The 26,799-nt window shown below is 49.5% G+C and overlaps 1 protein-coding gene across 18 annotated transcripts in view; it reads right to left on the reverse strand.

The window, feature by feature from the left end:
• Positions 1 to 1,778: 1,778 nt before the first annotated feature.
• Positions 1,779 to 26,799, reverse strand: part of PPARD (peroxisome proliferator activated receptor delta) — a 117,531-nt gene continuing 92,510 nt past the window's right edge. For 4 of the 18 annotated variants that reach the window (XM_037015128.2, XM_017668633.3, XM_017668649.3 and 1 more), the window contains 5 exons: positions 23,042 to 23,196; positions 22,235 to 22,373; positions 20,671 to 20,873; positions 20,041 to 20,491; positions 16,996 to 19,291 (listed from right to left, as the gene is read on the reverse strand). In XM_037015128.2, the coding sequence (XP_036871023.2) occupies positions 19,044 to 19,291; positions 20,041 to 20,491; positions 20,671 to 20,873; positions 22,235 to 22,373; positions 23,042 to 23,196 (1,196 nt within the window). In that variant the 3' untranslated portion in view covers positions 16,996 to 19,043. Of the gene's footprint in view, positions 6,794 to 6,973; positions 7,094 to 16,384; positions 16,493 to 16,995; positions 19,292 to 20,040; positions 20,492 to 20,670; positions 20,874 to 22,234; positions 22,374 to 23,041; positions 23,197 to 26,799 lie in introns of those variants that run through there. The other 14 variants (XM_073224155.1, XM_017668711.3, XR_012126040.1 and 11 more) reach the window with 13 other exon arrangements.

The raw sequence follows: 26,799 nt of genomic DNA on the forward strand, positions 1-26,799 counted from the left end.
CGGGGCCAGGAGTGGTTCCTGCCGCAGAGGAGGGGTACAGAGAAGGGGCGGGGCGAGGGCGGAGAGCGCGCTTTCCACGGGGCGAGCCCAGAAGGGGTCAGTTCATGGGCGGGGTCATATAAGGTGGGCTCTAAAACACAGGGGCGGATCACCTACAGCTGACCTTAACCTTCGTTCTCCCACCACAGCTCCCAGAAGTGGCGTGGAGGGCGCGGTGCAGAATGGATGCCAGGGATCCTATTGTACTTCAGGATCCAAGCATCATTTCATTTTAGTTGATGTGCATGTTGTTTGTAGATCACGACCTTTGCGATAGTATTTGATCACAATTCACCACCCCACCATAATATCACGTCTTCCACAGGACATCAGCTGCCAACATTCGGGTCCAGGCGTCTCCTGAAATATTTGGTGTACAGATATCCCTGAGAACGGGGTCGCAGTAAAACCTAATGCCATCTATATGGCCAAAGGCCTTGCTGTGAACTTCCTCCCAAACACCAAGCAGCTACCTTGCTTTGGTTGTTTGTAAGGGGCCCGGAGTAGCTCCACCCCTCAGAGTTGTGGTTTAAGGAAATCTGCTGGAGGAAGGTAGGCTTCCAGCGAAGGGAGGGATCGTTGCTGAGGATAGAAATACCGAGTGGGAGAAGAGCCTCACAGCACCCCATCAACCCTATTTTGGGTGCCAGCTTTTATATTACTCCCCCTACACACACACACACACACACACACGCACACCCATTCATTCAGTAAATCTTTACTGAGCACATAGGGCTGGGGATAAAGGGAATAAGGTAAAATCCCTTGCCCTCATTGTTGCTGACACTCAAGTGAGGAAAGACAGACATCTAAATAACAATAGAATGTATGATTGTGGTAAGTGCTTTCAAGAATAATATGGCAGGTAAGGGAGACAGAGTGAGGCCATTTTAAATAGCTAGTCAGGCAAGATGAACCTGAAGCAGTTAAGGGGTCAAGCCAGGTGAGGGTCTGTGTGGAGACCATTTCAGGGGGAGAAAAAAAGCAAATGCAAAGGCCCTGGGACAGAAGTGTGTCTGGAGCAAAGTGCAGTTCCTGGTAATAGGAGATGAGATCAAAGAGGTAACCAGGCCAGATCTTGTGAGGCCTTGAGGCCATTGAGAAGACTTCGGCTTTCACTCACTAGTATGAGAAGCCAGAGGAATATTTGGAGCCAAATTTTGGAGCAAAAATTTTTATTTTTCCAAAATGATTTCAAAGGAGCTGTTGGAAAAGACTAAGGAGTATTTCTTAGATAGTGCCTGCTTTGCAAAGGCCAAAGTAGTAGAAAATAAGTTTCTTCCAGGCACCTCTATCTCAGGTTAGCAGCTCTAATTTCATAGATGTTTTTGTCTTAAGATGACCAGCTATTGGGAGGGAGGCAGGCCCTGACAAGTAGTGGACAGGCCCAAGAATGCCAAACAGCCTTCAATGCCCTGCCCATCCTCAACCAACTACTTTACTCTGTGGTGGCTCTGGCTCCTATCCACCAAGCTCTGCATTCTAGCCATTGGGAAGGAGAGCAGGGAGAAAAGTTCTAAATGTGGTTCAAGAAACCCGAGGGATCCTCAAGACCCTTTCATGAGATCTGTGATGACATCACTTTTTTCATAATACTAAGATGTTATTTGCCCTTTCCTCTCTCATTCTTGTATACATGTACAGTGAAGTTTTCAGACTGAATGCAGAAGCAATCCTTGGTTGGAGAGGGTACCGTGGGGTGTCTGGGCTATAAGCAGACACTCTTCAGACACCGAGGATGATAGCTTAGTTGCATTTTATTGGTTTTTCTTTCAGAATTCTACAAAAGAGCAAAGTTAAAAACCAAGTCCCTGGCAAGAAGATGAGAACCTTCCTCTTTCCCAAGAGCCCTCCACTCCTCCCCATGTTCCCCAGCTGTGCCACTGCTGCAGTTCATGGAGGTGGAGGGCTTGCTACTTTCATCCCCACCAAGCCCCAGAAGGGAAGAGACCTACCACCAAGCAACCCCTACCCCTCAGCCCCTTCTACCCCTGCCCCACACTGTTGATGCTGATTACAGGAGGCTGTGGTAAGAACTGTTGGGATCCAGTAGGAGTTCTGAACCCAAGCAGGCCATGGCCAGGGCACAGTCCATGAAGAACACTTCATCCTCTGGCTCAGTGCCCCCTAGGAAGGTTGTCAAGCCCAGCACCTGGGAGTAGAGAAGGACATTAGTAAAAACCCATCATGTTCAACCTGAACTGCTCCAGGAACAGGGGAATCAAGGCTGACACACAAGGTTGGGCAGGATGTCACAATGGTACCACATCTAAGTGGGTACTGTTATTATCATGAACATGATATATAGGTTTTACATTTATTATAAATCATGACCAGCAGCCTCCCCTGCTCCATAATCTTGCTGTTACCACCTCACTGCCAGAGGCCAACTGCATACTCGCAGTCCGGGGAGGATCAGAAGTCAGAGCCTTATCCCGGAGCTGGTGTAGGTAAATACAGTCAGACTTGAAGGGGCAGTGGCCATGCCCGCGTGTGAAGTACCGGCATCGGATTCGGCTAGGAGAGGGCAGAAGAGAAGAAAAGGGGAAAGAGCACTCAAGGCTGACACCTAATAGGTGTTGGATAGGTGTACACAACAGAAAGGCACCAACCACATCTATACAGGCACCACTAGCATCACAGTGTAGATTTTACATTTCTTGCAACTATTTTCCAGTAGAGGGCACTAAAGTGTCTTAAGGAGTACCTTCTTTAATTCCCCCAGATTCTCTTTGGGCCAGTATTGACCCTGGGAATCTCCTTTCCTTCTTTCAACTAAATTTCAATAATACAACTAAAAGGGTGGTGGTGGTGGGGAGGCAGCAGATAACCCTAAAATGTGTCTTTAAACAAGTTAGGATAATGTCCTGTTCTGAGGAACAGTCTTATGATTTGATCATAGCTAGTTAATGAAATTGATTAAGAAGTTTCCCACTTCTGAGATTTCAAATTTCACTCCGTGAAAGGTCAGGAAGGGTTTGTGGGCAACTTGGGATCCACTTTGGTAGGACCAGCTTTCTTCCTGCAGAGAAAGACGGACGAGAGCAGGGAAAAGGACAGAGCTCATGTTGGAGCATTTTCCTGCATTACCACCCTCTGCTTGATTCCAGCACAGCTGTCTTTCTCACTTCACACAGGTCTGTGTGAACGTAGGACCCCACTGATCACCCAAGTGAGAAGCCTGGGAAGCCCTCTATATGACTATCCCTTCTTCTTACTCCTACCATTTGACCAAACCTAGCATCAGGACCCCCTCCATCTATATACCCTACAAACCCCCACCCTCAACCTGTCCAAATGGCCCATCAGCACCCTCCCCCAGCTCTCACATGGCAGTAGCAATCCCGTGGCCACCAGTGCTGGAAACGTAAGTTACCTTAGATTTCCTTTCAATTTCATGGTCAGTTGGCCACCTGGTGGGGCTCTTCCTCTCCACCTCACCATCTAGTTAATATCCTCCCACCATTCCTTGTAGTATGTGCTCCGAGCCAGAATGTCTGGGTTCAAATCCCACTTCCTCACTCAAGTCACACTGACCATGCCTCAATTTCTTCTGTAGCATGAGGACAGTAAGAGTCCCTATTCCATGGAGTTTATGATGTGCAAAGTCTTTCATACACAGTAATACCTCTCTGCTGTCTCCTATCATAGGCAGGCCTGGGTGCTCCCCTCTGGCCTAGATAACTTCCAAGGACTCCCAGCTGCCAGTAGATCCCCACTTCAACCTATCTCTGACTAGAGTGCTCTCATTTTTCTCTTCCTCAGGAGCCCCTAAGCCTCTTCCAACACCCAACTCACACACTTCCCCTCTGAGAGACACACCCACATTTTTTCTCAGTAACTTTGTTAATGCAGCTATTACAGTTCACAGGCAAAATCCAGGTGTCTTCACCACAAGGTTCCATGTCTCACAAGCAGAGACAAGACTTTCTTCTTTATCCCACCCTTTATCCAAGTACACTTTGCATATGTCAAGCACGCTAAGCCCTTTGGGAAGGTGGAATTAAGAACATGGGATTGTAGCTAATTCCAGATGTGGGATAAATGCCGACCCTCTCCAAGAGATTAAAAACTTCCCCCATCTCCAAGCACTGTCTTTTGGTCTCCTTCCCAGAGACCCCATGTTTTCAAAGATCATCTAAGCAAACAACATGTAGTAATATCAACTTACTTCCCTCTTACAAAAATCAGAAGTAAAAACCAAGCAGCGCTTCTCATTGCACTGAGAGAACCAGAGTTACCCTGCATGGATCCTGAGCCAGGCTAGGACAGGACCGTGGCCTTGCTCTCCTGCTGCTGCCTGTCACTCACCACTACTCCTTGGGTTTTCTGAAGTAGTGGAAATAGCTCACACCCTTGCCACCTCCATCACTCTGAACTTCCAAGATTTGGGGGCTTCCAGGTTGAGAAGCATGGCTGAGCTGGAATGGAAGGGGGGCTGTTTTCCCCTGTTCCCTAACCCCGAGTCATATTGCCCCTGCCAGCCTCACCTGGTCCGAGCCTTGAAATTCTTGATGAGTTCCTCCTTTTCAGCCTACCTGCTCACCCAGAATTTGTGGGGGATGATGTAGCTGGAGTGCACTCGGCACTGGGGACAGGCCCTATGGAGCGGGGTGTGGTGGGAGGTGGGAGAATGGTCACCAGCCTACAGGCCAGCCCCCAAGCCTGCGGGGAGTTTCCCTCCCTCACTGAGAACTCGTGACACTGACTTGATGACATCCGGTGGGAAGTCCTGTTGGCTCTTCCTCCAGGTGCGCAGGCAGCCAAGGCAGTGTGCATGGGTGCAGTTGGGCAGGATGCCGAAGATCCGCTCAGCCTCTGGCTTGTCCCACACCTTGTCCATGCAAATGCCACACACCACGTCCCGACTGTCCTGCTCCCTCTGCAGCCAAAGGCAGGGTCAGAGCACACCCCAGCCCCCAACTGCCACCTCAAATATAGCCCCAGGGGCCACAGAGCCCTCCTCCGGCAGGTCTGGGCATCTCGGAGGTCCAGCATCTCTCTCCCCCACTACCTGTTGCATCTCAAGGCCCAAGCTGTGAAGTGGAGCCACAAGTTCCTGGACAGTATTTGACTGAGGAGTAGACTTCTGAGAGTAGCTGTGATTGTGGTTAGCAGCTGTCAGGGAAAAATGGATCCATTCACTCATCTACTCATTCATGGGGCACCCAGTGAGTGTTTGCTGCATACAAGGCTCTGTGGGCACACGAAATCTTGCCCCCAGGTACTCAGAGTCCCATCAGAACTATAAATCTCTAATACAACTGCTTAGAACGGTGCTGTCCAGTACAGCAGCCACTCACTACGTGAGGCTATTAAGCATGTGAAAGTGAGCTAGCCCAAACTGAGGTGTGCTGTAAGTGTAAAATGCATGAGGTTTTGAAGCTTAGTACCAAAACAGACTTCACTAATTTCATATTTCATTAACTTTTTATATTGATTACATGCTAAAAATATTGATAATGTCAGACATAAAATTTGTATATATTGGGTTGCCATATAATCCAGCAATTCCACCCCTAGGTATAAATGAAAATACAAATCTACACAAGAACACGTACATAAATGCTCATAGCAACGTGATTCATAATAGCCAAAAAGCAAAACAACCCAAGTGTCCATCAGTTGATGAAGGACTAAAACAAAATGTGGCATAGCATTTTACACCAGGTAGTGGAATGTTATCTGGCCATAAAAAGGAACAAAGTACCAATACATGCTACAACACAGATGAACCCAGAACATTTTGCATAAGTAAAAGAAGCCAGATGCAAAAGGCCACATATTGTGTGATTCCATTTCTGTGAAAAGTCCAAAAGAGGCAAATCCATAAAGACAGAAAGACAAGTGGTTGCCAGTAGCTGGGAGAGTAGGTGGATGGAGAGTGACTGCTAATGGGTTTCTTCTTGAGGCAGTGAAAATCTGCTAAAATCAGATGGAGGTAATGTTTGTTTGACACTTGATACACAGTATTACACTGAACTACATACTTTAAGTTGGCGAATTTTTTGGTTTGTGAATTACATCTCAATAAAGCTGTTACCAAAAATTACTTCCATGACTTATATTTCTGTTGGAGAGTGTTGAATTAGAGCAACAATTTAAAAAATAACCACTAGCATTTAGGGTTTATCAGGTGCCAGATACTGTGCGAAAGAGCATCACACACGTGAACTCACCACATCCTTATATGACACTATGAGGTAGGTATTTCAGTGCCCTTTTGTAGATGAGGAAACCTAGGGCCAGAGAGGTTAGGTGACTTGTTCAAGATCACACTACTACGTGGGGGAGCTGGCATTTGAAACTGTGTAGTTTTACCCCACAGGTGTCATGGTGTTCTACTGCAATCACACACACGGCAACAGAGCCGGAGGAAAATTCCCTTTGGCTGGGAATCTTGCAGAGGGAGAAGGGTGGAAGGAAATATAAATCTGCTTCAAAACAGAGCAGGAACCCTGGTTCTCAGATGCCACTTGCACCCACCTGCAGTGCCCCTGATGACTCACGTGCTGGCGACAGGGACTTCCAAGAACCACCACCAACCTCCTTGGTCCTGTTGGACAACCCCTCCAGGCCAGGCTCTGTGCCCCAGCAGGCTCCAGCCCTGCCCCAACCCACAGCCAGAGAGGGTAGGTAGGTGGGCTCGGAGGCCCTGCGGGTCAGCCCCAGCTGGGGTCCTGGCAGGGTGAGATGTGGCTCCGAATGGCGGCAGCCCCACTCCAGGAGGCCTGGGGGCTGCGGGTGCTGATAGCTGGAGTGGGAAAGAGAAGGGCCAAGAGACAGGGATGGCCCCTCCAGGGCTCACAGCCAGTCAGCCCAGAACTTGGAGCTGAGAGGGGAGAAGACGCTCTGGGAAGATGCATGCTCCATGAAGGAATGGATCCCCCTGGGCCCCCACCCCGCTCCCCATCATGGGAGAAGAAGTGCTCACCTGCATTGATTTCCTTGGAAACAGAAACCTCGCTGGAAGTATCTGCAGACCTGGGATGCCTTCTGGTCTTGAACAAATTGGCAGCTCAACCCCCAGCGACAGGCCCTTTGGGCAAATTTCCTAAAAGATCATCTGACAGTCACTCCCAGCTGTTTTAGTTTCTGCCTTTGGGATCCGTATCAAAACAGGCTGTATGATGGAAGAACACAGGCTCCGAAGCTGGTCCTATGTTCAAATCCTGACCCTGCTGGGTAACCCTGGGTGTAACAACTTCCCTACAGCTTGGTTTCCTCACCCTCAGAAATGAGGGTTACAATGCATTGTTACCTCAGGGTTGCTGCGAGGGTAAAGATTTTGTACAACACGTAGCAGGCACTCAGAAAATCACAGTGATCTCTATTAACTTCCTCCAAGCACAGAGTCTTGTGTTCTGGAGTCAGAATTCACATTCTGATACCATGGCCAGCTTCCTGTAGTCACACAGGGGCTCCACACTTGCTTTAATGAATGTCCTGCTGTTGGCATCTTGAAATTATTAAATTTTTGAACAAAGGGCCCTGATTTTCATTTTGCACTGGGTCCTACTAATTATATAACCAGTTCTTCCTGGTACCACTACTTTCTGGTTGTATGAACTTGGACAATCTTTTCATGCCTTAATTTCTTCACTTATAAAATGCAGATATTAGTACCTATTTCACAGGGTGATGTCAAAGCACCTGGCACATAGCAAGTCTTCCACCTGTACTAGACTCTATCACTCTGCTGTTATCATCATCATCACTACTACCGGGGCTGTCAAGGGTCAGGGTTTGAGGTGGAAAAGTGTGTGAGGAGGCTGAGTCGGGCAGATGTTTATTGAGATTCTATTATGTGTCCAGGTTCTGGGACAGGTATGAGGTATAGAGGGCCTCTGCTCATCATGTGCTTTGTTGTCAAGAGGGGGAACAAGCCCACATCTGAAGTGGCCAGGGCAGTGGGGACAAAGGCTGGATTTTAATCTAAGAGAACACAGACGACCAGCCCAAGCCAGGGGTCTGCCATAGCCTGGCCAGCACCACTCCCCAGAAGACCTGAGAGCGAGGCCTGGGGAGAGAAACAGGAGGAGGGAGGGAAAAACAGGTGACAGGCACCTGGTCTTGTTGGTGAAGGTGCCAGATTGTCAATCACATGGTCCTTCATGGTCCAGTAAAGTGTGGAGCCCCGGGATGTGGAACCTGCCTACAGAGCTCAGGCTGAGGTAATGAAAGTAGAGAACCAAGAATCCAGAGCCAAGACTAGGGGGAGGTAAGTGAGGCACTCACCTTGGACAAAAAATTTCAGGGGATGCCAAGAAAACTCGGTAATAAAAAGAATACATTAGAGCAATTTTTAAAAAAGATCAAAACCATTGCAAAAAGTATTCCCAATGAACAAAATATCTAACTTTTAAATAAAGACAGGATTCATCCCTGCACAATTGACCTTACTCGCCTCTCCCAGTCCAGGCCCTGCAACAAGGGCACAAATAATCAGGACAAATGCAGACCATGAAAAGGATCACTTTAGGCAGGATGGTCAGGAAAGGCCTTTGAGGAGGTGCTAGTAGTAATCATCACCATAGTGACTATTACTGTTACATAATAATATACTTATAATAATTATTGTTATTAATTTTAAGGAAGCTGTTGTAAGGGACAGGGCTGTAACGTAAGATAATGAAATTATAATTTTTGATCATAGACTACTATATGATTTTTGGCACTGAATTCAGAGGAAACTTAAATAATTGAATGCCCCTACTATAACAAATCACTTTTCATTTCCATCCACTTATTTATGTAAACAAGATTTCTTAGTGCTTCTGTTTATAAAAATTAAAAGTGGAAATTGATGTTGAACCCTATCTTGTTCTAGCAATTAGTAATTTTATCCGTGGATGCATGAGCTTTTTAGGGGGGAAGGGGAGAACAGCTGTCCCATCTATCTCAGGAGAAAATTTTCAGAAGAAATCTTTTTGTTATTAACTGTTAAAATATGTAATACACTTAAGTTATTTTGACCAACTGAGTCTACTAATAACTAAGTCTAGAAACTTCCATTTCACAAATATTTTTGTTGAAAGAACATAACATGATCAGTAAAAGACTTCTAAGAATAAAAATATTTATATTAGGATAAAATTCTATGGGGGAAGTGGAATAAAATAGACATTCAAGAATAAAGAGGAATTATGTAAAACGGTAAGAGCCTGTTTATCTATATATTTTAAGTGGATACATTGTATGTCAAATCTCTCTGGTATTTAAATGCCACTGGATACATAAAAAGAATAATGTTTTTATTTAAATCCACTCTGTTCACCTGCCATTTCTGGTTGGCTGCCAACAGAGCAAGTTCCTTGGCAGGACCCAAAGCAGCCTAGAGAGTCTACACAGAGCCCCAGCCTGCCCCAGCCTAGTACCCCATGGTGCCTTGTAATCATCTTCCTTCCCTACTGGGAAAAATTGAGAAGCTCCTGCAGGAAGATTGAGGGCAAGTTCTTGTGGGCTGAAGGCTTTGAAACACATCCCTTCAAATCTTGCCCAAAGTGCCAGCCTTGGAGAAGGAAGGTCAGAAATGGTGAAAAGCATTTGATTTAGTGATTTAAAAAAGATTTTTAAAATCTCTTTTAGGGGGCTCTCTTGTCCCCTCCAGGCGTGAGCCAGGAGCTCTGTCCTCTCGCTTTCTCTCTAAATAAAGCCTCTGCTTTGCTCTCCTAAAAAAAAAAAAAAAAAAAAAAAAATCTCTTTTAGAATTAAAAAAAGTCATGTCATCATTTTATTTTAAAATGGGACTATGTATAATACATTAGAAATTATAACCTTTGCAATAATTTACATGATGATGAAAATTATTCAATAATTTGGAGTGTGGAGGGGATATGTGGTTTTTCAAATTTCTTCTAGGTTTGTAGAGACTGCCTGGTCTGGTATGTTTCTGCTCCCAATTATAATATGGGGGGATAGATAGGGAGAGGCCAGGTTGGGTAGAGACCAGATCGGTGGGTGACAGCCAAAGTTAGTGAGGGTTGTGAAGAACAGGGTGAGAGATGAAGGAGTGAAGTGGGAATAAGAGTCACTGCAGACGGGGTGGGCAACCATGAGAAGAGGAGCCGGTAACCCCCAGAGGAAGGACTTGCAGGTCTCCTGTCCCCAGTCCATGAATGGGAAGCCTCTGGGTGGGAGATATGTTGGGAAAACTATGCCTTTCTTCAAAGACCACCAATGAGACCAACCTCCAGGACTGCCAAAAAAATCAGGCCATCAAATGATCTCTTTCCCGAGCTGAGAGGTGCAGTGACAGAGCTCTCTGAGCACTTCCAGATGGGATCTCAGCCCATTCGATGAGCCACAAGAAAAGGGGCTAGGATCTTTGTGATTGAATCCATTTGAGAACCTCTTCCTTTCACATTTTCTTCGAGTCATGTGGCATACTGCTTATTGTACATGAACACACTGAATGTTCTGCCAGGTCCCACAGAGGAAACAGATTCAACCCACCCTGGCTTAACCTTGTTTCTGTCGTTTGTTCAGGTCCTCCACCCACACCCCTTTAACATATCTGTGACATACTTTGTTTGGAGGAATGTCAAATTAGTTCTTTTACTCTTCAAAACAAGTCTTAAAAGTCAAGAGTCATTTTCTGCTTCAAAATCTGAGGCTCAGAGAGGTAACGTACCTGGACCAGGGCTCGAAACAAGAGCTGGGGCTATAACCCAGGTGTCCTCACTCAGGTCAATAATTCTCTGGTTAATCAAGATTGACTTGTCAGGGGTGAGGTGCTGGATTTGGGGAATTAAGCCAAGTTCTGAGGCCAAGCAGGTGGGACAGAGCAGGTCACAGGTAATCCAGGCTTGGGGAGGCATTAAGAGGGGCTTGGTGGCCCATGGGGATAGAGCAGCAGATCCCTCAGCAGTGAACCTGGAGACTCAGACCAGACTGTTGGGTGGGGTGTGAGGCTGAGAAGGGCAGGAACTGAGGAGGGTAGGCTTCGGCTCAGTAAGGTGGGATGTAGAGCCTGCCAAAGGAGCCCCTGGCCAGGGGTTTAAAACTTGAGGACCCAAACATAGTCTAGGCTGCCACCTTCCTGGCCCTGCACCGAGCTCAGGAAGGAACTGAAAGTCCCCTTTAGTAAAGTCCATCTTCTTGTTTTGCCTCCCTCTTGCTACCTGGCTGCCTTTCTTTCCAGCCTAGGGAAACTCCTTCACACTGAGACCCTAAAATCTACAATAATCCCTCCTCCACCCAGACTTCAGTTCTCTCTAGGCAACTGATCTCTTCCAGCTGTTGGCAAAAAGAATCTGTGCTTGGGTATTAGTGTCTGATGGAAGCCTAGCGAGCTAGCCTGCTCCAAAGACTGTGTGTGTCTCTCTGATGGTGTAATGTTTCCATTCAAACATGTATCAACACCTGGCATTGTGCTAAGTTCTGGGGCTATAAAGCTGACCAGGAGACCAGATCCCTCACAGGGAGCTGTTTGGTGTTTCTGGGCAGAGAAACCTTTGTCAGGTGGAAGAGATAGAAGGCAAGAATCCCTGCCCTGAAGTAGACCCTGGACCAGCCTTGACTAGGCTGTCCAGCTCTCTATGGCTTTTGCCCTCTTTAGTCCTAGTCTCCTCCTCTGGACTATGAGGAGGTGGAAGATATCTCTAGACCCTTCTAATGTTGGGGTCGGGGCAAGGAAGCCCCTCCTCCCCCATGCAACCCAACCCACTGGGCTTCCAGTGGCCAGGTCAAAACCCAAATAATTTCCCCCCACCTTCTTTGTGGCTCCCCTGAGACCCAGGCCCCTACCTGCACCGCCGTTGGGAGTGGGGGCTGCTCTCCCCACCATGGCCATGGCCATGGCCGTCCGGCCCCGCGGAATCCATCCCAGCTGCAGCCCCAAGTGGGAAACCAGCAAGGCTCCAGTGGGACCTTTATCCCTCCCTTTCTGGGTAGGGCCAAGGGAGGAGGGGCCCCACAGCCAGACCCTCCCCTTCCCACAGGCCAGGCCTGTGGGCGAACAGCTGGGAGGCTGGGGGCTCCCCTGGGCAGTCCAAGCCACAGGGATGTGAGTTGGGTGGGGCAGGAAGGGCTTGAGGGATCCCTAGGCGATTACTGGAGGAAACTGGGGGAGAGTTTAAGACTCTAAGGGTCCAGGGAGGCGGAGTAGCTTGGAGGGCGGCTGCAAGGACCTGGGACCCAGGCCCAAGGACCCGAGAAGCTAGGAGTCCTGGGGCCTGAGATAACTTACCATGTCTGAGGAGAATTTATAACTGAAGAGGCCAGAGAGGATCCTCTTCTGACCCAGAGCTGCGGGAATCCTGCATGTTGAGCTGAGGTTGGTGGAGAAATCAGAGGGCGGACTGTGGAGCCTCAGAGTCTCTGGGAGTTGGTATGAGCCAGTTGAGGGGTACAGGGAGGCCTGTTCCAGACTGGCCGTGTACTTGGCAGGTCCAAGAGGCTCTGGGGACCTGCTGCCAAGCCCAGGATGTTCTACAGAATGTCACTGTGGCTTGGTCTGTGTCTGTCCCTGAAACCAGCTTGCTATCCTTATCACCAGAAATTAGATGCAGTGTCGATGCCTCAGCAAGGGCCACCATGAGACGTGTCCAGGAGGGGGCTTACCTGTTCAATGAGGATGCTGCAAATTGTATAACAAATCAGCCAATCAGAGCCTCTCTCTTGGGCAGTATAAACGCTTAGTGGCTTCATGGCTTGCAGTGGGGAGACCAATGGGCTGGGCCCATTGAGGCTGGGCGGTAGGGGAAGGGGAACCATGAGCTCTAAAAGTTCTTCTAGCTCTATTTCTAAGATTCCCTCAGTTCCCATTTTATTCCTCCAAAGCCCGTGCTTTCTCCACTAGACTGCACTGCCCCATATGGAAGTGTGGAGAAAGGGAAGGCTCCTGTGGCAGGACTTCTAACCAGGCTGTGGTCAGATTGCTCACTGCATACACTTGGGAAATATGTTGTTTTTGACTCTATATAAAGAGCTCTGCCCAGTGCTCTGGGTGACATGGTGGCACGGGTGCAAGGCTGCAGGAGAGGAGGGCAGAAGCTGGAGTGGTGGCAGCGGCAAGGACAGAGACTGGGACAGCTGTGCAGGCAGAGACGCCCAGAGGCAGAGACCAGCTTGCTGCATGCAGACTCGCTCTGAGTGGACGGAATTCCAGTGATTGACCTGCTACCATGGGAATAAAGTTGGGTATAACCCTTTCACCCCAAGAACATTCCCTTGTCATCTTTTCAGTCTCACTGAATCCATAGTGAACTTCTCTGGGGCTGAAAACTATTAGCAAGACAGGGAGATAACTTGGGAAAGTTAAAAGAGATGTACAAGGAATTCACTTGAAAGTTAAAGGACAGATTTTTAAACTGAATTTAAACAACTTCCTATATTTATCAGTAAATTGACACACTAGATTGGGAAACCTGGTGTTGAGCATCTTTGTTATTTCTTTTACTTTTGCTGGATCAAAATTATTTAAAATCTACCCTCTATAGGAGCTAAGCCATTTATCCTCCCACCAATGTTATGAGAGAGCCTGTTTCTGCACAGCCTTGCAAAAAAAAATCTGGTATCAAATTGTAATTTTAATTTATATTTCTTGTAGTATGAGTGAGATTTAAGCATCTTTTCATGTGTTTAAGAGACATTTCTTTTTCTGTTCATATCCTTTGCCCATTTTTCTTAGTTTGTTGACCTTAATGATTTGTAGATGCTCTTTATATAGTAAGGAAATTAGCCCTTTGACTATGTCACAAATATTTTTATGTGATTGATTTAAATTAAAAAATTTTATTTTCCGCAGGAAGAAAAAAATTTAAGTCTGTATACGGTAAGATTTTTTTCATTTTATAGACTCTAAGTTTCATGAAATATGGCATGAAACTTACAAACTTCTGTGTATACAGTAAACTTTTGAAAGGTCTAATTCAAGATTTTATAAAATATTTTCCCAAAAATGTTTCTTCTAGTTTTTTTTTAATTGCTGAAAAATATCAAGTTGATCTGTTTACCTATTAATACACACTGTATTGTTTCCATGTTTTTGCTGTTGGTGTGGCAAACATGTATACAAGTCTTGGTATAAATTGGTAGGTTTCACTCTACGGTACCGTGTCAGGTTGGCTTCTTCAGGAAATAGATCTGGAGGTTTACTTTCAGGACATGGACTGAGGAGTGCTCTTTGGAAGCACACCTGCAAGGAACTGAAGGAAGCAGAATTGAGTAGAGAGGGAAGTTAAACTGTAATGTAATTACAACAGATGCGTCAGCTCCAGAGCTGGAATTATCCTTCAAGCTGTCCCAAACTCAGGCGAGGAGGCTTGGTCTTATAACTCTGTCGGCAACAGGTTGCCCCTCAGGAGGACTGTGCCTATCCTGGGCAAGGGCAATTTCAGTAAGAGCAATTTCCTGAGAGGAACTCAGCTGTGAGCTCAGCAGTGCATCTCCCAGCAGCCATAATAATTAATGTCTGGGTTCTGCAGGGGAAACCTGGATGATGCCCCCCAGTTTCCACAGGCATATATGAACTTTACTAGGTTTAGCCAAAGTGTTTTTCAAGCTGATTATACCAGCTTCTACTTATGTGAATAAAATGAAAGTTCCTGTGGCCAGGATTCTCACCTGGCCCTGGTTGGCTCACTCACTACACATATGTGGGCAATACGTTGCCATTGACTCTATATAAAGAGCCCTACCCAGTGCTCTGGGTGACACCATGGCATGGCTGTAAGGCTGCAGGAGAGCAGAGCAGAGGCTGGAGTGGTGGCAGCAGCAAGGTCAGCGACTGGGGCAGCTGTGCGGGCAGAGAGGCCAGAGGCAGAGAACGGCTTGCTGCATGCAGACTCGCTCTGAAGTCAACGGGAGTTTAGTGATTGACCTGCCACTGTCGAAATAAAGTTGGGTATAACCCTTTCACCCCAAGAAAGTTTTACTGTCATTTCTTCGGTCACATTGAATCCATAGTGAACTTGCCCGGGGCTGAAACCCACTGATAAGACAACTTCCTTCTGCCGTTAAGTGAGAATTTCTAATAACAATTCCTGTCCACATCTTCTAACTTGGTTTCCCTGTTTTCTGGATAATTTCTACAGATCTTTCTTGAGGTGCAAAAGTGATCTCTGGCTGTGTCTAATCTGTTAACTCATTGAATTTTTTTCTTTTATCTGGAAGTTCCATGTATTTCTGTGAAAATATTTTTTCTTCCTTAAAAAGCAAATTGTTAATTGGGGATCAACAGTGGTGAAGCTTAGAACCTCACCCCCCGTTTTGAGAGAAATCTTCTGCATCCGTGGATGTATTATTGCCCTTGTCTAGCTCGGATTAACACATAGTCTACAGACACTCACCTGATCATCTACAATTGCTCTCTTACAACACTCAACTATGTTTTCTACCTTTATCTTGCATCTACCTACCACTTCAGCATTTTATTAAAAATAATAATAATAATAATAAAGGGAGAAATGTGGGATCCACATATAAATCAAGTATAAAAATCAAACGAATATTCATATTTGACCTGATTGTTTATAATGTGTGATCAAAACCGAAAGTTTCTGTGATGAATGCCCTTGTACTGTTCACCATGTAAGAACTTATTCACTATGTAAGAATTAGTTCACCATGTAAGAGATGCTCCTGTTCCAAGCATTCCTCTTTTCTTCCTATTCTGCTGCAACTGTCACTCTCCTAGCTGAGATGAACTGCATGGGAGTTGACAGTTCCAATTGCTCTGCCTGGCTGGCTAGTAAAAGTGGAAACCAGATAGCAAGTGTCAGACTTGGGCACCTTACACTGCGAGTCTGCTCACTGCCTCAGGCTGGCATTTGTACTTTGTGCTAGTTATTTGCTGGCTCTTGGCTCCATGACTACTCTTCCATTTGCTCCCCCATATTGCAGGGACTGAAAGTCTGCATCTACATTTCCTAGATTCCCATAGAGTTGCTTTTTCAATGGGAAGTACAGCAAATAGATGAGAAGACAGGAGGTGAGGAATCACCTCTCCATCCCCCAAACTCTGCTGGTTCTTTCTGGCAGGAGCAACCGAGTTTGAGTTCCAGGCTTTTTGCTCACATGGTGAGGTTCCCAGGGGCAGTAGCAGTGGTGACAACTGCCGGCACCCTGGCAGCCCCCACTGCACAGTGTGTGTGACTCCGGTCCTATAAATAGGCAGGTGGCTTTGGCCTCCCAGGTTTCCTCAGTGTCGGTGAGTATTCTGGTGGTGGTGGCCTTTGGACAATACCATTTCCTAGCCAAGCCTGAGGGTGTCTTCCCGCCGTCACTTATGTCTGATGACCTCAACTTCCCCCCTTTTCATCTTTCAGTTCTTTCAATACTTTTGTAGTAATTCCCTTAAGTAAATTCCACATTTAAAAATTTTTTAGTGGTAATTGCTTACCTGGCTAGAAAAGCACCGGAACATACTCTGAGCTTGCCTCGTACTGCAGCCAAGCCCACTGGCTGCTGAGGGCTGCACTCCCTGGGAGCCTCTGGGAAGGTGGCGCCCCTGGAAGTAAAGGAGAAAACTGGGGTGCTGGCTAAGGAGAGAGGAGCCCTCATGTCCCGTGCGAATGGCAAAAAATGCATCATGAATGACAGGCTTTGGCGTTTTGAGTCTCATACACCGCTCAAGGCCCAGGGGAGTTGCCTTCTCCAGATCCCTACCGAGTGCCTCCCAACCACCTCACCCTGGCCCCCCAACCCTGGTTTGGGCCATGGCATCCTTTTCAGAGTGTGTGTATGCTTTCTGCTCCCCAAATTTTCCCTGCAGGGTAGGGACAGCATCTTCTCAGTCCTTCACAACCCTTGCTGGCTGACCAGTAGTGAGCAGAGCAGGAGGTGAGGAAAAAAGACAGCAGTTTTCAGAAAGCAAGCTAGAATCAGCCCTCCCGGCCAGCACCCCAAAGTCTCGTCTGTCTGGTTCCCTTCCGTGCACTGGAGAGGGACAGGGAGGAATCCGATCAGGCCCCATGAAAAATATGTAAAGAACTGAATCGCTTAAATCAACTCTTAAATATTTAATTTCCATTTATTTATAGTTTCATCAGTCTGTGTACACTATTTATATTAAAAACACAGGAAGCTGGGGCTTCTAGCAAAAATATACATTTCAGTTTCAGGGATTCTTCAGACACTGAGAAGAGCTGTATCCTCAGCACCAGACCCAGGTGGGGGATGGGGTGAACTGGGGGATGGGGCGGGGGAGGGGAGTCAGGAAGAGCATCTCCTCCTTCACAGCTCTGGCCTGAGGGGGGCACCCCCACCCACATCCCAGGCCAGCGGCGGGTGGGAGGGGACAGTCAACAGAGACTGGTCCTGGGGCCTGGAGGCCACAGTGCTGGCAGGAGCAGCTGTAAAGGCCCCTTGGGAAAGAGGACCGGACAGGACCCAGGAAGCTGGGGCTCTAACGCCAGGCCTTCTGCCACCTTTCTCAGAGACCCTATCCAGTCCCTCACCCCAGCTTCCTCCCTGGAAAAGCAGCCTGGGTGGGCTTTCTGCCTTCCTGCTCAGACAAAGCACTCCTAGCTGTGCTTCAGCCAGGCTGAGGAGTGCCCTTCACCTAGGAGGAGCGTAGGGGCGGGGCCAGAGGAGTGGGAGTGGGACCAGGCCTGGCCCAGGCCCAGTCACCAGAGGCTGTGCAGAAGAGCTCCAGGTGACCGGCTGGGCTGAATACAGGGGAAGGGGAGGGCCGCGGAGCTGTTGGGACAAATGGATGTCACAATGAGCAGGATTAGTTTGTCCCTGGCGCCTCCCCCGGCTGAGCTGACTCAGCAGACGTTCCTGCCCACCAAGGAACCTGGCCCAGGCTTTGGAACAAGGGCTCAGCTCTGCCCATCCCCCTGGGGGCCCCTCCGGGGTTCCTGCATCATGAGTGGGGAATAAGGGGTATGGACCCTGCAGGTAAAGTGACCGCAGTGCTTGTAGGGTGTGCTGAGTGGCAGCTCCAGGGAGTGTATGGTGGGTGGTGAGCTCCAGCTAGGCTGAAGCCAGTGCCAGTGTTCCCTGGACAGAGAAAGGTTGTGCTTGCAGCCTTGCCCTGGCACTAGGTGGAGATGGGAGTGTGGTAGTGAAGCACAACAGGCAGGGCTTGGCAGTTGCCAGAGTGGTGTAGGCTGCATGGGGGGCCAACCCCATGGCCTGGGGTCAGAATTGAGGGCACTATTCACTGCCTTCCTTGCCAAACTCCACCTCCCTGTGGTTCACTCCTGTTCAGTGGGGAAGTGGGGGTCCCTACCTGGAGGAACCCCACCTCCTTCCAGGCTGGGGGGTGTCCCCCAGCGGCCAGCATAGGGGGCCATGAGAAATACTGGCCTGGAAGACCAGTGACTAAAAGAACATACAGGGTGTTGGCTTTCACTGGGGCTGGGGCATGCTGCTGGAGCAGGGGAGGCTGGGAAAGGGCATGCCAGCCTCAGCCTTGGAAGGGTAGCCAGAGTCTGAAGGAGACATCCTGGCCCATGGGGCACAGACCCAGCTACAGTCAGCCCAGGCCCTGCTTGGCTTCCCCAGGAAGCTGGGCCCAGACAGATTATAGTGTTTCTTTGGAAGGCTCTAGTCCTTTGCTGTGAAGACTGAAGCAGAACTGAGGCCCCTGCCCTTGCAGGTGACTGTTGGTGTGGAGGGCAGGTCCCACTCCCTCCTGCTCCAGGGGCAGTGGCGGGGGACAGGGGCCTATGTGTACAAAAGCAGAAGTCCTGTTCTATGCTGCTGGTGAAATAATACAAACTGTCTCACAGAAAGAGAAAGAGGGACAGACATAGGGACAGGGAGAGAGAAGGGAAGGCAAAAAAGAAGAGGGAAACATAAGAGAAAGGAAGAGAAAATTCAAAGAAATCAGAAGAGAAACTGAGAAAGAGGGAAGCAAAGGAAGGGGCTACAGGGAGCCAGAGACCACGTCTCTGAGTGCACGAGTGTGCGATCCCCCTGCTCTGGGTTGGGGCCGAGACTCAGGGGCTGGTCAACGGAAAACTCCTGTGGATGGTGCCTGTCCAGCTCTGTCCGCCTGCCCCTGATTCTTGGCTCCTTGGAGGTCTGCTGGGAGGCCCTGGGTGCACCCCTCAATACATGTCCTTGTAGATCTCCTGGAGCAGGGGGTGCAGCGAGGTCTCAGTCTCAGTCTTCTTGATGCGCTGCATCATCTGGGCATGCTCAGTGACCAGCTGCCGCAGGTCAGCCATCTTCTGCAGCAGCTTGGGGAAGAGGTACTGGGCGTCAGGGTGGTTGGCCTGTAGGTGGAACTCGAGGGCACGCAGGATGGTGTCCTGGATGGCCTCTACCTGTGGTATGTTCATGAGGCCTGGCCGGTCTGTGGGGACAGAGGGAAGAGTTGTGGGAGGTAGCAGGTGTGCTTGGGGTCTCTGCAGGCAGAGGAGCTCCCCCACCTCCACCCTGCATGGGTGACTTTGCCCAGAGGAAGGAGGATTCCTATGACAGACCCAAGCCCTGTCCTGTCAGTGACTCCTTACTGAATGTCCCACTACCCCCTCCTGTGTCCTGGCCCACCGCCTTTGTGCCTTTTCTTTTTTCTTCCAGTCCAGGCAGTATAGTATTGTGGTTAAAAGACTCACTGCCTGGATTCAGATAGTGTCTCTACTACAAAACTAGCAATGGGGCTTGGGACAGGTTACTCCGCCTCCCTGGACTTGTTTCCTCATCTATAAAATGAAGGTAACAAAGTACCTTCCACACAGCATTGTTGTGAGGACCAAATGAGTTATAATCTAGGAAAAGACTAGAATAGGGCCCAGCATGAAGTAAGGTCTACACCACTGTTAACATGATTGTTGTGTCAGAATATGAAAATGTAGGTAAGATAGAGAAAATTTCTCCACCACCAAAAATAATTCCTATCAGCGTTGGATAGGAGTTGGTGTATTTCCTTTCAGTCTTCCTACCACATCTCTATCTATGTGAGACAGAGCTGGTCTTCTCTGGACAGTTAGTGCCTTGCATGATCTGCCATCATCATGTGGCTCTTCCCCACGCTGTCTGAGCTCAGGCCTGGTGCCCTGCAGTGAGGGCCCAGTCCCAGCCCACCTGCTGACCCGCACTTACCTCCGCACAGAATGATGGCTGCAATGAAGAGCGCCAGGTCACTGTCATCGAGTTCCAGGGCATTGAATTTGACAGCAAACTCAAACTTGGGCTCGATGATGTCACTGAAGGGCTTTCGGAGGCTGCGCAGGAACTCACGAGTGACAAAACCTGTGCCGTTGGCCACCAGCAGCCCGTCTTTGTTGACGATGGAGGCCAGCATGGCAAAGATGGCCTCATGTACGCCATACTTGAGAAGGGTCACCTGGTCGTTGAGGAAGAGGTTGCTGAAGCTGGGGATGCTCTTGGCGAACTCAGTGAGCTCACGCACAGTCTCTACTGTGGTGCACTGGCAGCGGTAGAAAACATGCACGCTGATCTCCTTGTAGGGTGGTAGGCCATTCACCAGCTGCTTCCACACCAGGCCCTTCTCGGCCTGCCACAATGTCTCGATGTCGTGGATCACAAAGGGCTGAAAACCAGGCCCTGTTAGAGGCCAGGCTTTGGGGGACCCCCGCCCATGTGCTCCCCATACCCCCTGCCTGTACCATGAAGTGAGGGGAGGGAGGAGGCCTGCTTCTCCCAGGAGTCAGGCTGGTGGCAGCAGAGCCCAGAGCCTGGGGTGCTGCCAGGCCGAGCAGCGACACTCACCGCCGTATGGCTGGCCTTGCCGGTGAGGATGCTGCGGGCCTTCTTTTTGGTCATGTTGAAGTTTTTCAGGTAGGCATTGTAGATGTGCTTGGAGAAGGCCTTCAGGTCAGCCACCTGTGGGTTATGCTGATTTTCCTCACTTGCTGTCAGCCCTGCCACCAGCTTCCTCTTCTCAGCCTCTGGCATCCTGCCAAAGCGGATGGCTGCGTGGGAATGGGGGACAGTCATCAAGGAGCCAGGCAGGGGCCAGCATCTCTAACCTTCTTGTCCCTATACAGACACACAAGCCAAAGATGGAGACAACCTTTGAGCCCAGTCCCCTACGAGTTCTAGACCAGCAAGTTGGAATGTTGGGGAACCCCTACAGAATGTAAGCTCCAGCGGACAGGGGATTCTGTCTTTTCACAGAGCCCCACATAAAAGGGCCCTAATCACAGAGTGACTGAGCTGCTCTGGCTGGGAGGTGGTACGGTGCGGTGGTGGGGAGACAGCCTGAACTTGAGTTCCAGCTTGGCAGCTTACTAGCCATGTGACTTCAGACAGGCTATTTCACCATCTTTCTTCATAAGACAAATGAGACTACAACTTACATCTCCTCAGATTGTCAGAACAATTAAGTAAGAATACTCACACAGTAAGCACACAGAAACCATAGCCATTAGTAATGGAACAGGATATGAATCTGGCTTCTCTCAGAGAGAAAGCGAAGGGAAGAATTCAGTCGGCCCTGAGATCTAGGAAATCCTCTTATCCCACCCAAGGAATGGGTATAGGCAGATACAAATTGAGGGAGGGATCAAACCCTAGACCTGCCAGACTCCATCACCTAGGAAAAGCTGCAGGCAGACAGCTCAGGTCCTGCCCCGCTTCTAAGACACAAGACAGTTAGGGTATCTGTGGTGGAGACAGATAACCGGGGCTCTCCCCTGTCCTCTGGGAGTCTGACCCAGACGGGTAAAGAGGGGCAGGTGGGCTCTGCAAAATCTTATTCTACAGGGTCAGAAGACAAGGTTCTGCAGGGGGCCTGCAGCACAGGGGAGGGCGGGCTCTGTCTCTGGGGAGTAGCTGACCTCCAGGAAACTCCCGCCTGGCTGCTGGCAGCTGACACATGCGATCATTTACTGGTTCCTGCTCACCCTCAATAACCAAGAAGGGCTAAAGGGACCCTAAGCCTTGGCAGTGGCTTTTCATAGTGTGTCAGCTGATATGAGATAAGCTTGAGTTTCCAGGAGTGGTGTTTCCAGTACCACTGAAGCTGTGGGCAACTTCTGGTTTCCTTCTGGGCCAGAGAGGGTGAACCTAGGGAACAGAGCAGTGATGGCTGCCCCTGGCCTGGGATTCACGGTGATACTGGGCAGTGTGGGAAAGGCAGACGGTAGGCCAGCTTGTGCTGGCACCAAGACTCAGGGTGCAGATCAGCCAGGTGAACAACAGCTGACATTCATGTAGCGCTCATGGTGTGCCGGGCACTGCTCTGAAGGAACCCCCTTCCTGGGCTCCCTGAAACCTGCTCCAGGCTGTGTGGGGCCAGCAGCCCCTGTGCCTCACCCAAGCCAGCTCTCACCATTATGTGACATGCCCAGCGCCAGGCATTTCTGGAAGCGGCAGTACTGGCACTTGTTGCGATTCTTCTTCTGGATCTTGCAGCTCCGCTCACACTTCTCATACTCCAGCTTCATGCGGACCGTCCGGCGGAAGAAGCCCTGTGGGACAAGGGACAGGTGAGGAAAAGCCACAGGGAGGGAGAAGTTGAGAATCCCGCTCTGCCCCTAGGTTGCACCAGGGCGCCCAATTATGAGCGATGGGGTAGAGATTCATTCCTGCAACTGGAAGTAATAGTGAAAAATTTTTTTAGAGGGGAGAGGAAGGAAAGTAAACAACTCTGAAACTTTTGAAGTAATTAAAATAATACATCATATTTATTTTAAATACTTCTTTGGTTAACATAAAATTGAATCTTGGCTAACTTGATTACTTCATAAATATACCTGGCTTTCTAGTTAGTGGTTTAGTAAAGTAATCTGTGAAATTCTGAAGGCTGTGCAGTTAGGAGGGACCCTTTCTGTGCTGCCTGTCTTCTGAAGCCATGTCCCCAGGGGGTGCCAGCAGCCCAGAGAGCCCAGGTGAGAGGCTGGGTCAGAGCACGTGCCTAGGAGGGCACCTAGGACAAGAGAAATCTGCCCTCCAGCAGGACCCAGAGCTGAGGCCTGGAAAGGACCCCGGGTCTGCCTGCATCTGAGAGGGCATTCCATAGGCAGGGTCCCACCCCACCCCCTCCAACCGGTGGCAGGGAAAGCCTTTCTGGAGGTCAACTCACCATGTGACCACAGCCCCTAGGGCCAGCCACCCACTCCCCCGCCCCTGTCCATACCTTGCATCCCTCACACGCGTGAACGCCGTAGTGGAAGCCTGACGCCTTGTCCCCACACACACGGCACTCCATGCTGAGGCTGCCACACGAGGTCCCGTCACAGCCCATCTGCAGCTGGTCCAGCAGTGAGGGTGGTGAAGAGCTCCCGGAGAGGTCTACAGACAGAAAACATTCAGGTGGTTACACATTCTGCTGGCTGGGGGCCAGGGCAGTGACCAGAGACCATGGGGCAGCAAAGGGGACAGGGCGCGCCCTCGTTTCTGGATCACACAGCCCTTGGCTCAGCCGCTTACAAACTATAAGGGCTTGACAGTCAACCTTTCTGAGAAACAGTTTCGTCTTCTAGAACATGGGTTAATGACAGCTTTTCTGGAAAGATGGCAACATTTCCAGAGCATTTCCAGACCTGACACACAGTGGGGTGATCCCAAAATGGCAGCTTTACTGTCTAAGTAAGTCAGAGTCTTCCTAGGGAGAAGAGGGTGTGGGGAGGATGGTTGCATTTTGGGAGGAAGGGAGCAAGCGTGTGGGTGCAGACAGGCTCTCTTTAGACTACTCAGGAAGTGGCTCTCCTGGCTTAAGAGGCTCCACTGTGTGGCCCCATATGGGGCTGTGTGAGATGTGTTTTGTGTAAACTGCAGAAGTGCAGACCTCTGCAGAGCACCTCCTCCTCCCCACTCCCCCAAATTCAGTTCTTGCATGGATTCCAGAGATGCTAAAGGATATCTCAGATGCTATAAAGGATAGCTCAAGAAAGTCAAAAACTTCTTAAGTAGAGCATAGTATCAGTCACATTGGGAGGCACACTTAATTTCCCTTTTTTTCTATTAATTGTACAGATTTTGAACCAGATGTCGAGTGACAGCAAGGAAAGCAGCTGGCCAAGGCAACAGCTTCAGGGTGTATGTGCTGTCAGATGACTTAGTAAGAACTGCTAGGAGTCTCTTCTGAATCTCTCCCTTGGACACTAAGAAATGAGCCCTTCCCTTGGAAAAGGGACCTGCATAGAACCCCAGTCTCCTGACTCCCAGCCCAGTGCTGGCTGCATGACCCCCGAGCAGCCTGTCCTGCCTCTCTGCTATGCTGGCCTGCCAATATGCTATCCTCTGTTCTCGTTCCTGATGGACACGCAATCTCCTCGGGGCAGGAGCCAAATCCCCAGATGGGAGAATAAGTGGCTTGGGGTGGTGTGGGTAAAATTATAACATTTCCAGATTATTTTGCCTGGCTTTTAGTACACTGCATATCAACAGGTATTCAGAGGGTGGAAAGAAGTAATGGCTTTAGTGCATTTGCATATCCTCAGGTCCTGAGAGAGGTTCATCTCCAAATCAATGGATGGGTAATTACCTGGACCAGGGAGGGCTTATCTGTACCTGAGAGGTGAGGAGGAGGGCCAGTTTTGCTTCTACTGGAGCAGGAAAGAGAGAAGGCCCCGGACTGCAGTTTGTAAGCAGTAAACGGATTTTAACTTTATTTTTCCCTTTGACTGATTTCGGTTTTTAGAGGTATTTTGCCCTGGGGTTTCCTCTCCCCAGACTTATAGGTGGAATGGCACTCCCCTTAGGGAGATCCAAGCCATGGTGATGAGCTCAGACTTAACATTTTCCAGACCTGTGTTCCTACCTCTCTAAAATACAGGTCAGTCAGCAAGAGATCTTGATTTCCCTATGGGGAGTAAACATCCAAAGCGCATTCCACTCTCCCCACACCTTCCTCCCACTCCCCCAGGACCCCTTTGGGTCCTAGAAGTAATAGCAGGAAAGCCTCCAGCCAGACCCCATGCCGAGAGGTCCAAAAGGAAGGGGAACACCAGCAGCAGGGCGCAGAAGCCTACTCCCTTCTGGGCTGGTGAAGATGCGGGTGACACAAGTCCCTACTTTCTGAAACAGCCCAGTCTGTCCCAGAGCCTTAGCTCCCGACCTTCAGACATTCCAAGGAGTACAGCTACCCCCACCCACCCACAGACAGCAGGGAGTGCGCTCCCTCCATCTCCTGGGTACCCTGGTGCTGGGGGCGGGGGTACAGCGCTCTGTCACCTAACAGTCTGTGTGCCTTTCCTCGGTATTGGGTGCCTCCCACCAGAATGTATGGGCCATATGACAGAAACTCTGTCCACCGGGGTGCTGCTGCTTGGACACAGAGCAGGCACTCAGTGGTTCTGTGAAGTGAGTGATCCAAGCTGCCTGGGCATCCTCAGCCCCAATGGCTGGAGGGGCTGGGTGGGATCTGCTGCTCCTGGAGGCATGGTGGGGGCCATACATGCATATCCCCAGTTGTTGGGAGAAGACGAGGTAACATGTAAAAACCCTCTGTAGAGACCGGCGCAGATGCTGGGCAGGGAGGGTTTCCAGCCCTTCCTCCTCCAGTCTGTGTGGCCTGTGCACGTGCTCGTTTTGTGGCTCTTTGTGTAAGCAGTGTTGTTTCTGTGGCTTGTATGTCTGCCTCCTCTGCCAGGCTCGGAATGTCTCCAATGACATCACCTTTGGATCTCAAAGTCTGCCTCCACCACCGAGTCTTGTGACTAGTCACCTCAGATCGTTCCCACCTCTTGGTGGTACCTTCCTCATCCTCCCTCGGGGCCCTGGAGGCCTGCCAGGTATTTGGTCATTTGGGTGCCACTGCCCATGGCAATGCCATCCTCTCTTTTCATTCAACAGGCATTTGATGAGCACCTGCTGTGTGCAGGGCAGGCCCCAGACCCTGACAACAACTAGCTGAGGTAAGAAAGGTAAGAGAACTAGAATACAACAGAGTGAGCACAACAGCAGCCGAGGGGCAGGCAGAGCAGGGCAGGACTGGGAGGCAGCCATCATCGGGCATGTCAGGGAAGGCAACTGATCTCCTTTCTGGGCTCAAAGGTGAGGGCATTGGATGACCACCAAATTGGCCTTCTGGTGCTCAGGAACAACAGGAATGGGGTAAGAGTGCGACCCAGGAGCCATGTAGCTTGAGTTCAAATTGGAGTCCTGGTCTCAAATCCCAGCTCTGCCTCAGTTTCCTCCTCTGTAAAATGGAGATGACAAGAGTGTCCATTTCAGAGAGTCACAGAGAGGAACAAAGGAGTTAATATAGAGAAAGTTCATGGAACTTGGAAGTACTGGGTAAACATCATCTTAAGTTACAATAATGCTTATTAGAAAGCTGCAATTCTGCAGTTTGCAAGCTGTGTGTCACAGACAGGCAGAGGCATGCCTCTTCCTTCCTCTGGTTGTTTGTCCTTCTTCCCCAACATCTTCCCAGAAACCCAAGGGGGAGAGGAAGTGGTTTCTGCTTATGAGGACTGGAGAGCTCCTGGAGCAAGACCTACATCTCTTACTTCCCATGGCCCTTGGCTCAGGGCTGTGAGGACCACCCTGAATCCTGGAAGAAGCCAAGGTACCTGAGCCTCCTGGCCAGGCAGCCAGAGCTCTGGACTGTGCAAAGAGAACCAGGGCATGTTTGAGAGGCCAGGTCAGGAAGAGCTCTGCAAATGGGACTCGGGGAGATGGACCCAGAGCAGCATGGGGGCCCTGGAAGGTGTCCTGCTAGGAGGTGGTGGAACAGGCATAGGCTGCCAAACTTGAGAGTGGTCAGGAAGACCAGGCCATGACAGGGTAATGGAACAAGGGCACCCCAGCCTATCTGCAGGGAATAAGGGCACAAATAACTGACACACAGGGAGAGAGAGACGGGAGAAGAGGCAGGGTGGAAGTGTATGCATAGTACAGGGGTAGGTTATGGAGGGAATGTATATCAGAGATATTGAAGCGGTGATA

The sequence above is a fragment of the Manis javanica genome, chromosome 16 (genome assembly GCF_040802235.1).
Source record: "Manis javanica isolate MJ-LG chromosome 16, MJ_LKY, whole genome shotgun sequence".
In the NCBI taxonomy this organism is placed as follows: domain Eukaryota; kingdom Metazoa; phylum Chordata; class Mammalia; order Pholidota; family Manidae; genus Manis; species Manis javanica.